The 11,088-nt window shown below is 31.4% G+C and overlaps 1 protein-coding gene across 1 annotated transcript; it reads left to right on the forward strand.

The window, feature by feature from the left end:
• Window positions 1–13: 13 nt before the first annotated feature.
• On the forward strand, window positions 14–9,412 carry LOC111712947 (suppressor protein SRP40). Its single transcript, XM_023487709.1, has 11 exons — window positions 14–869; window positions 1,438–1,514; window positions 1,738–1,789; window positions 2,403–2,460; window positions 3,194–3,257; window positions 3,606–3,877; window positions 4,047–4,491; window positions 4,848–4,944; window positions 5,977–6,006; window positions 6,201–6,263; window positions 9,242–9,412. Exons 1-11 carry the CDS (start codon window positions 822–824, stop codon window positions 9,410–9,412), a joined length of 1,377 nt encoding a protein of 458 aa, XP_023343477.1. The 5' UTR covers window positions 14–821.
• The last annotated feature ends 1,676 nt before the right edge of the window (window positions 9,413–11,088 follow it).

The following is an 11,088-nucleotide window of genomic DNA, read 5'->3' on the forward strand; positions in this document are numbered from 1 at the left end:
TCACCGAAGATTTGCCGAGGATTCTATATCTGTCCAACCATATGATCCAAGGAAGGCGTCGGCAAGCTTTCATAGAGAAAGCTGAAAGCAAATATAACTTACAGGGAATTTAAGCGTAATTTTAAGTGACCCTCTATGCAGAAATGGGAATGTTCGATTAACAGTGAGGTACTTTCTCAAATCAAGTATAAATTATATGTACATTTTTGATTAGATTAAGGTTTCAAGGGTACCATTGTAAATCTGACATTGTCATGTCATGAAGGGTCACTTGAAATAACATTTACAGTCCCTTTCAGATAACCTTACATTTATTGACTAGTATTTTCTCTTATTTGATTAGAAAGTTAATCCTTAATGCTGTTGAAATTTCAAATGAAGAGCCACTGTGTCATGATTTTCATAAAATTTTTCAAATATGATTTTCAACATTTGTTTATAATTAGGAAATCTGTGATATTTGTATAGGAAGACGTAAATTTTATTTTAAAAATGCAAATGCTTAATATTGTGAAAAAGAAATTAAATTTTCATTTTGTTTTTTTCACTGAAAGCTTCAATTTTTCTCTTCCCTGGAAACATTCTCTTCTTTGCACCATTAAATTTCTCATCATGATCAATAGTACATTTATTCTGTTTAAGACTTCTTCCTAATCTTTTTACACTTTGATGTTTATTTAGATTTAATTTGCATTAATTGCTTGAAATCAATTTCCCCGGTTTATAATTTTTTTTTTCTATAAACTTTGCCTAACAGAAGAGCGGAATGGCAGGGACTTAAATGAAAATAAAATTTAATATTTTTTACAGAAAGTGACAAAATGGAGACAGGCTTCCGAATCCGGTTGGATCTGTCGGATTTCATCCGGGTATTTCAATTTTATTTAATTTAAAGTGATAACTAGAAAACTCTGAAATATGAAGACGACTTTGCAGCATTATTTAGGTGTATTTTATATGTTGTTTCTAACATCTAGTTTTAAACTGGACACTTATTTAATTACAATTTAAGTGAAATGGGTCTTGTACACAAAAAATTACTTACTTCAGTTGGAAACTTTAGGAGCCTATCAAATTGTTATTTATAGATCTACAAGCAAGTCTGTAGACCCTTATACAAAATTGTGCAAACGAAGATTCTTATTTCTACCTAGTTACTCACTCCAGTTGGAAACTTTAGGAGTCTATCAAATTGTTATTTGTAGAGCTACAAGCCTAAAATTGGCTTATTGAATTGGAAATTGTACGTCGTATTTAAAAGTGGTCTCAATCTTGAAAATCAGATTACAAAAAAGTTTTTAGACCCTTATTCCCTGTTTTTTAGACACCCCGTAAATTTCAACCTTGATATAGTATTTGTCATCTCAAATTAGCCGTGTTGAGTGTGGAAATACGACGTCTCCAACTTTATTTTATTTAATTGATATATGTGTTTAGAATGTTGGTATGCTAAGAGTTATGTTTCTACCCAAGGCGAAGATATTCACTGTATCCGACTTGGCGGATAAAATTCGGTATTTAATTTAGAAATTCAGGGGAAATATATTTGAAAAAAATCATCTCCCTTTCAAAAATGTTTTTAGTTTCCGTGGGTAGGGACTGTTGAGTGAGTAAGTTTTTACAAAAATTTTTGTGAGACGGTTTTTTTCATTGGTAGAATGTCTCACAAACCATAAAATATTTAATTTGATCATAGCAAAAATAATTTTTGAATATTTGTGAAATTTATTGTTTTAGTGAGGAGTATAATGAGTGTACAGAAGAAACCACAGTTCAACTTTTCATGGAGGAATTAACCAAACCAAACCAGAAACAAACTTTTCGTTTTTATCAACCGAATTTAAGACGGGGATGTGTATTTTGTTGTTGAAAAAATTGCACCTACTCATCCTCTTAAAAAATCATCCCCCAGAAGTTGTGATGATTGCGCTGAAATTTGTAATGCTTTTTTCGCTGAATTTTGGAAAAGTATCATAAAGGCCGAAAAAAACTTACCTTGTAATGTTCAATTTTTCATTTTCCGCATAATTAATTAAAAATCAATCCCGGGGTTACCCCTGATTTCAGATGAATATTCTTGAACCTTTTTCTATTTTATAAATAAACTATAATTTTTGTCTTGTCTTTGTAAATCCATAATTTATAAAAAGTAATTTATTTAAACCTATTATAGATGATTATATAAAAGCCTATTATGCAAACTTTTGAAATAAAGGGCGATATTAACCAATAATTTCTAAGAAATTCTGACTAAATGAGATCTTTATCTTTTATTTCATTCGTTATAAAATCAAAGATGTTATTTGAGAATTGATTATCAGTTATAAAACTAAATATTTGTTCTAGAATTGATTTTTTGTTTCATTAAAATTGATGATTGATTTGATTGATTAATTGATCAGGGAGGATTTCTGATCCCAGACTGGGAATCTATCCAAGTTCTTCAACCTGATGATCTAGGAACTTAGAAGCAAATCATTAACAACAGAACCTATTACTTGCCTCAAACTCTAATATCTAATTCCTTTACATTCGCAACCTGATGTCCCAAACTTTCCCAAACAGGATTAGCTAAAATTCTCAAATAATAAATGCTTACACCAGCAATCATCAGGTTTCAATGATATAAAGATTAGAGGATTGGAGTTTATGGAGATTAATCACTTAAAGTGTTGAAAAAATCTCTTAAACAGAAGCAGATAAATATCAAGACATAAAAATATTTATGAAGTGAGACAAATCATTAGAAAATGATAAATTAGAAGAAATCAAAAGAAAATCTTAAAGAAAAGAAATATTTAACAATTGAAAATCTGTTATCAATTAAAAAAATTTTAAATCATTTATTACACAAATAGTAAATTTATTAAATAGAAATGAAGTAAAAGTCGTTAACAATTGAAAACAAGTTATTTACAAATGAAACAAGCCACTGACAATCCAAATCTGTGTCCGAATTTAATGAATTTAGACCGCGTCTAAAATCCCCCCAAAACCGGTTTCAATTGAGCTCCGGCTTAAATCTTGAAAAATTTAATACAAATTTAAGTGGAACCAACAAAATTTGAGCCGTGGCTTAAATTTAAACCGCGGTATAAATTCTTTAAATTCGGCCTCTAAATCAGTAACAATTAATAATAGTTTTAACCAAGAAATTTCATTTGAACTTCTAGTGAAATTGTTTCTTTGACAGTCAAAGTTGCTTTGGCAAAGAAAACAGAGAAAAGAAAACGGAAGATTGATGAACCAGAGAAAATGTGAGTGTATTACCTCTTTCTTAACCCCCCCTCCCTCCCTCCTTTCAAACTTCCTATTTTAGAGATCTCCAGACAGTTATTCTTCTAAATATTTTTGACATTTTGTTAATTTTCAAATTGCATTGTGATGTTTTTAATTGCCATATTTCTATTGTGTAAAATAAATAATTGAAATAATTTATATTTGCCCTGTTGAGTTTTTTTTTATGAATGAAGCAAATGTTTTATTCATTTTCGATTTCGATTAATTATTTTCGAGCAGGAGGGGTATTTTTTTATGAATCAATGTTATTTTTTTTGTTGCGCAGAATGAATTCTGTAGTACTGCTTCATTTTGTCATGTTTTAGATCTAGTCAACACAAGAAGAAGCTTAAAGCCACCAACAATGTTACTCTGGCACCTCCTGTATCTCGACCTAATAAAGTTTCCTCAAGTTCAGATAGCTCAGCATCATCTGAGGAAGAAGCACCGAAAAATCCTGCCAAAGCAATGAAAAATGTTTCCTCAGTTTCTAAGTCAGCTCCTCCTCCTGCCAGTTCCTCTGATTCAAGCGAAGATAGCTCAAGCTCTTCTGAATCTTCAGTTCCAACTAAATCAACCACTACTACTCAAGCTTCAGGGACGGAATTTAATGATTGGGGAGGTCGCTTAACCGCCGGTTCAAAATCTTTAATAACCGATTTAAATTTTCATGAATCTTTAACTTTTAATCGGGGATTCAAGATTTGAACCGGCGCGGTGGTAGGTAGTTTAGCAACCTAGCTTAAATTCATAAAATTCGGTCACAGGATCCAGAAATGGTGTAAGAAGTACACCAGCAGCAGCAGGAGTCAAAAAAACTACCACAGCTGCTGCAGACAAATCAGATAATAGTGATAGTGACAGTGACGGTGACCGTGAAGCCTCCAAACCAAAGTCCAACAACTTTAAAACTCCGAAAGTTCAGAAGAAAGAATCCTCCAGTGATTCTTCAGATGAATCCACTGATGAAGATAATCAGAAGAAATCAAAAACTGGATCCTACACTCCGACCATTTTTGAAGGATTTCCTAAATCATCCACTCCCTCTCTAACTCCGGCTGCTGATTGCACCAACACTGCAGAAAGTACTCCAGTAGGAGACAAGAAGACTCCTAAGAGAAAGAGGAAAAGAAAGAATAAAAACAAGAACAAGCTTCCAGCGTCTGAGATCGTAAATTTTGATCCTGTCCAACCAAATATATCATGTTCCAGGTAGTTTTTTTTATCCTTAAACATTGTATAAACATAAATACTTAAATACAAACTAGTTAAAGTGCCAGGCTTTGCCTGTGGAATTTTTTCAAATTGAACTTTAAAAAGAAAATTAAATATTTGAAAAAAATCGAATTTTTGAAGAAAAAAGTAATTTTTTTTAACCTATGTTACCCTCGGGGTACTTAAGGGTTTTAGCCAATTTGGTTCAGCCGTTTGGTCAGCTATAGGTAACATATATACATTACAAACAAATATACATGAGCGAAGAGCTTTATTATATAGATATATATACACGAGCGAAAAGCTTTATTATTTAGAATTACCCATCCACTGCACTGATTGTTATTGTTCAGTTCTACAACTGTTACTGCTGTTGCTAAATCAGAGGAGTACTCAGCAGATGATATACAGGCCCTATATAGACTTTCTAAACCAGCGCAAATAGGAAAGGTAAGTCATTTTTAATCTTAAGACGGTGCAATTTACAATTTACATCAAATCTGGTAAAACACAGATTGTTTCTTTACGATAACCTAACTCTTGTCACAGTCTTTTGAGGTACAGACTAAAACAGAGTAAACAAAAATTTGCTATCTCTCTTCTCTCTCTTCTACGAAGCAGTGCTTAGGATCCATTCAATTTTGATGCGGATCCGGATCCGGATCTAGGTAATTTCTTTAAGATTAACTGATNTTTTTTTTTCGCTTATTTTTATCCTAAAACTTGATGAACCATTAATGAATGAGGAAAATTTTAATAATCTCTCTTTTTTCAAAAGTTCAGATTTGGGGTTTAGGAGTAAAAAAATATTTTTTTTTTTCAGTTTTTGGTTGATATTTTACCTCTTGGATCCGGATCCGTGGGTCCGCATATTTTTGCGGATCCGGATCCAGAAAGCTAAAATCTTGCGGATCTAACGGATCCGGATCCGGATCCTAAGCACTGCTACGAAGTCCTTAAATTCAAATTAAAAAGTCTGTAAGCGTAATTTCATGCAAATGCAATATTCACAACGTTGCCCATGAATCCTTTATCTGATTCATGATAACGTAGTCAATGTTGTCTTTTTTCCTAGTTTAAAATGGTTTAATTCTGATAATTCTTGTATGTTTTCCTGTAGTAGAATCACCCAAGACACTTTTTTGTTGTAGAGAACCAACAATTGAAAACAATAATTTTTTAAGTCATAAACATTGATATCTAATTCATGCATGATAAGACAAAGCTTTAAAGAGTACTGCTGTGAAGCAGACATTCTTTGCATGGAAGGTTACTTAAAACAACTCTTCCCTTCAACCACACATTTCAGAGTCTGTTTTATACGTTTAATTTATTAATTAGCAATTGGATTTTATTTTAAACTAAGCGTCCATATATGATCATTTATGCACTACAAGTGTTCACTACAATATGACCTCCAATGCGCAAGTAAGGGGGGAAGTTGCATATTATAAAAAGGTCATCGACATTAATTTTACGTAGGTGCTTAGTAGTAAAGAGAAGGAGAACAAGGTGAATAATGATAAAAAGAAACTTTATTTATTTATTATTTATTTATAACTCTTATCTTTATGTTAAAATTATTTTTCTTGCTTTATTTTACATTGTTATTTTTTATGCTTTGAGTAAGTAGATTTTTCTATGTCTTTTAAGTGTCGTTATCTCTGAAATGTCCGATATATAAAATTAAACCATTATTATCCAAGGTGACAATGAACGGGAATAAAAAATCCGCCACACAGTTTATGCCTAGGGTTCTTAACATTCAGGTAATCGTGGAATTTAAAACTTCAGTTTCTTAAAATTGGACTATCAAAGTAATTTTATGTGACCCTCTATTGAAGCATAAATGATTGAGATATCCTTGGTTTTCTATCTGAAAATGTATCTTTTTCTCTTTACAGTGGCTTAATTAAAAAATTTATCTCTTTCTTAAATAGATAGGATCACGACGATATATTCCTCATGAATTAAAGGGAAAGCTGGGGGTGTTCTGGCCCACAGTCGACTTCACAGTTTACCCATCAGTACTTCCCCTTGCGATACGCATTCTATACACGCCTGGGGTTATCTGTTAAATCCGCCCAGGTTTTGTTCTATTAATTGTTCCTGGATGCAGGCGAACCAGGGTGAAATGTTTCCAGGAACCTGAGTTGACATCCTCATCCCACCTGTCCGCCCCCCCCCCCCTATTTTAAACCTGGGGTTTCTCAGGGACAGTATTTAATCTTTGGTCTAAATCACATTCAAAGGCAATGTGATAGCAATTTTGATTCATTTCATTCTTTCTTGATTTATACAATTGATAACCACATTAAAGCTATTCTCTAAATACTATGTTAAAATCCCATCTGTATCATTCATTATCCCTCTTAAATACCGGGCTTCTCTCAAAATTAGATTATTAATTATATTTTAAAAATTTTCTAAAATAATCTTCAAAGAGCGATTCTCTGCACAACTAAATAATAAGATCTAAGTTAAGAGATAAGAAAAATCCCATGTGACTTATTTTGAGATTCTGAAAGAGATCATCAAGACAAACATTTTGCGATATGTCAGCACTTTTTCTGCAATTCGCATAAGTCTAAATATTTCTTGCACTGTTTTAGCTAAGGATATAATTATTGATTTTTACTTTTTACTGAAGACCTTTTCTCTTATTCTTTATCCTGAACCTTTCTATACCCCTTACTCTAGACCTTTCCCCTGAACCTTTCTATACCCCTTACAGGCAATGGATAAAGCAAAAAATGTTAAGTAAAATATAAGATAAGACTTATATTAAAGTTAATGGAAATGGCAATAATTGGAAGTAAAGTAAAAAAAAGAATGGTTTTGGGTAAAGAAAAAGTAAAAATAAAGAGTGAGAGATATGTAAGTGTTTAAAGTAAAGAATAAGTAACGGTTTAGAGAGGAAAGGATAAGGAAAGGTTAAGGAAATATTTTGAGTAAAGTTTAAGTAAAAATTTAGAAGTATAAGAAATATAAGGGTTTAGAGAGGAAAGTATAAGGAAATGTTTTGAGTAAAGTTTAAGGAAAAAATTAGAAGTATAAGAAATAGAAGGGTTTAGAGTAAAGATAAGGAAAGTTTTAGAATAAAAGTTAAAGAAAGTTTTAAAGTAAAGTATAAGGAAGGTTTAGAGTAAAGGATAAGAAAGGTTGAGGTCAAGGATAGAGCATGTTTATGGTAAGGAAAGGAAGGTTTGGGAGAAAAAGAAAAAGAAGTGTTTTGTAAAAGGGGAAATAACCAAGAGGAAATATAACTTCACAGTACTTTTCTTTAAACCTTTTCTTTTTCTTAAATTTAAATATGCCTTATCATTTTCTCTAAACCCATCCTCATCCTTCACTCTAAACTCTTCCTAATCATCTACTCTTAACCTTTTTATCCTTCCTCTAAACCTTTCCATATCTTTTACTCCTACTGCTTTCTTTAACCTCTACCCCTGAACCTTTGATTATCCTTCACTCCTACACGTACCCTTATCCTTTACTCTAAACAGTTCTACATCTTTTACTCTTGACCTATCCTTTTCTATTCTAAACCCAGTCTCATCCTTGGTTTATTAGTAAAGGTTAGATAAAGGTTTAGTTTTAAGAGAATGGAAAGGACTAGAGTAATGAATAAAGGTAAAGGTCTATGGTTTAGAGTAAAGGGTATGGAAAGGCCGGACTAGAGTAAAGGATAAGGAAAGGACTAGTAGAGTAAAGGATAAGGAAAAGGTCTAGAGTAAAGGGTATCAAAAGGTTTAAAGTAAAGGAAACGAAGAAAGGTTTATAGCAAATTATAAGGGGAAAGGACTATAGTAAATGATTAGGGGAAAGGTCTATAGTAAATGATAAGGGGTTCACATTCTAGGGTTAAGGATAAGGAAAGGTTTAGACTAAAGGATTAGGGAAAAAGTCTATAGTAAATGATAAGGGTTATGGTCTTGAGTATGGGGTATGTAAAGGATTAGAATATAACACAGGGAAAGGTTTGGAACAATGGGTAAACAAAAGCTCTGGGATTTTTAGCAGATCTTCTCTGTAAGGAAAAAAACTGTAAATCTCCAGTACATATATTCAATTGCACCATTAGGCCTGTGCATGTGAAATAGAGGTCAAAAGAAAAAAAACATTTTACGTCTAAATACTGGTATTTTTTCCAAAATGTTCAAATTAATTTGCTATATAAAGAGCTTAAAAATGTCAATAAAACTTACTTTGCAAATATGCGAATTGCAGAAAAATTCGACTCAGGAAAAAGTGCTGACATATGGCAACATGTTCGTCTTGATGGGCTCTTTCAGAATCTTAAAAAAGTTACATGGGATTTTTCTTATATTTTAGAGATAAGTTGTATTAAATGAAATCAATTACTGTTAACTGGTATAATGTGTGGAATGTAAAATAAAAAAGTATCTGTATTTATAAAGTAGTATCCTCTTTTAGGATGTTAGGATGTGGAATCAAAACATATAATTCCTAGACCAATTAGCAACAACTTTTAATTGGGGAACTTGGTAGAACCACGGGAATGTGGTTTGTTTAGTAAACATTTCCAAGTTGAGGGGGTAGACTTTTATTGAAAAAATCTAGGAAAAGCTGGGTTCCCTAGCTGGTAGTTTTATAAAATATTAAATATGAAGTAAACAATATGAAGTGTGATAAATATTTCCTGGAATATAATATTAAAACTATTTGGTTCCAAAAGTTTGATTTATTTGGTTCTAAAAATCAAATATTAAAGTGTGTTTTCTAGGAATTGAAAAAGGGGAGAAATATCCAGAACACGGATGTATTAACAGATATTCCATCAACACAGGAAAACTTTAAATTCAACAATTTAACTAAACCCTCAAACCCCCACCCCACCNTAATATTTCAGTCTGATTTACAGAATCTTTGTTCTTCACCTAATATTTCAGTCTGATTTACAGAATCTTTGTTCTTCACCTAATATTTCAGTCTGATTTACAGAATCTTTGTTCTTCACCTAATATTTCAGTCTGATTTACAGAATCTTTGTTCTTCACCTAATATTTCAGTCTGATTTACAGAATCTTTGTTCTTCACCTAATATTTCAGTCTGATTTACAGAAAATGATGTTTGTGTCATGTCCAGTTAATGATATTTTATTATTGATATCTTAGTCTGAGCAAAGTTGAAGCCTTTTTATCTTAAAACTTGCTGACTTTAGAATTTTGTTAATTTTATTCCTTCTCTCTGTCGAATATAAAAGTCACTTTAAAAAAATCACAATTGAAAAATATCAATTTCAGACAGAAAAACATAAATATCTGCGAGAATTAAGGATAGTCCTAATAGAATAAGAACATACCTTTTTTTATACAAATAGTGTGTACGTTCCGTGCACTGTAATGTTTATGACGTCATGGGCTACTGTGTTGAATTCAAACTATCAACATTAAAACTCTAGTTATTGAATAAATTCAATAAATTAATCATTCATAGGTGCTAAAAATGGTCGGAAATTAACGACACTGTTATAAACTTCTAAATGTTAATAAATCATTCTTAGGAAACTATGCTCTTCTGCTAAAATTGCGATTTTTTAACGCATTTCATTTGTATTAAAAATACCAAATATTTAAGAACAACCTTTGTTAAATGTCATTAAATATAGTTTTCTACTAGTTTAAAGCAGAATTTTAGGCCGGTAAAGAGAACAAGGCCCAAAAAAACTTGGCTTGAAGAGGCAAAAAAATTGCAAACCAATCATTGCAATCTGGTTTAAATTAAAGTTTATCTACTTAAAGATACTAAAGTTATGCATTTCTAACGGCAAATTACGTAAAAAAAAACACGTTTTTGGTGAAAATTATGCTTAAAAAATTCTAAAATCATTTTAAATTATAGAAAAGACGACATTCTGTGGCTTTTCAATTGAACCAATTAAGGCGTCTGGTTTTGCGTTTAAATCCCAAATTGAATATAAATGGTATATTTTTGTAAAGGTTTAAACGTTGAGTGACGTCACAACCATAATCAGCATCATGATAAGCATTAAAATGTCAAAAAAAAGAATATTTTAGCATTTAAAACTTAAATAATAAAATTTTCATATTTTAGTTAAAGCCTGAAATTTCATGTGACCTTTTAATGCAAAAATTCACAACAGTACCCTTGGAGCCTTTATCTGATCAATAATGTAGAAGATATTGTCGTTTTTATCGTGAAAAATAAGCAGTTTTCAAATTGTTAAACACAAATATCTAATTCTTACTGGATCTAAAAAAGCTGGTAAGGGTACCGTTGTGAATCGCGCATTGCCATCTTTCCGTGGAGGGTCACTTGACATTTAGCTAACAGTCCCTTTAAGATGAATAAATAGAAATGATTCCTATTTTAACGTTCATATTTTAAATATTTAAGATTTATTCTGTGACGCCATAACCTTTAAGTATATCATTAAATTTAAATCTTGAAAAATGCAGGGTTGTGTTTTTTTTCATGAAATATTGCCAAACATGATTCTCATTTTAAATTCTTAAAAACTGAATTTAAGCTTTAGCAGCAAAAATCAAAAAATCAAAATTAAAAATGAGTAAAAGATTGTAATTGTATTTGTTTACACTTAAGAATTT

Source organism: Eurytemora carolleeae, unplaced genomic scaffold (genome assembly GCF_000591075.1).
Source record: "Eurytemora carolleeae unplaced genomic scaffold, Eaff_2.0 scaffold997, whole genome shotgun sequence".
In the NCBI taxonomy this organism is placed as follows: Eukaryota; Metazoa; Arthropoda; class Copepoda; order Calanoida; family Temoridae; genus Eurytemora; species Eurytemora carolleeae.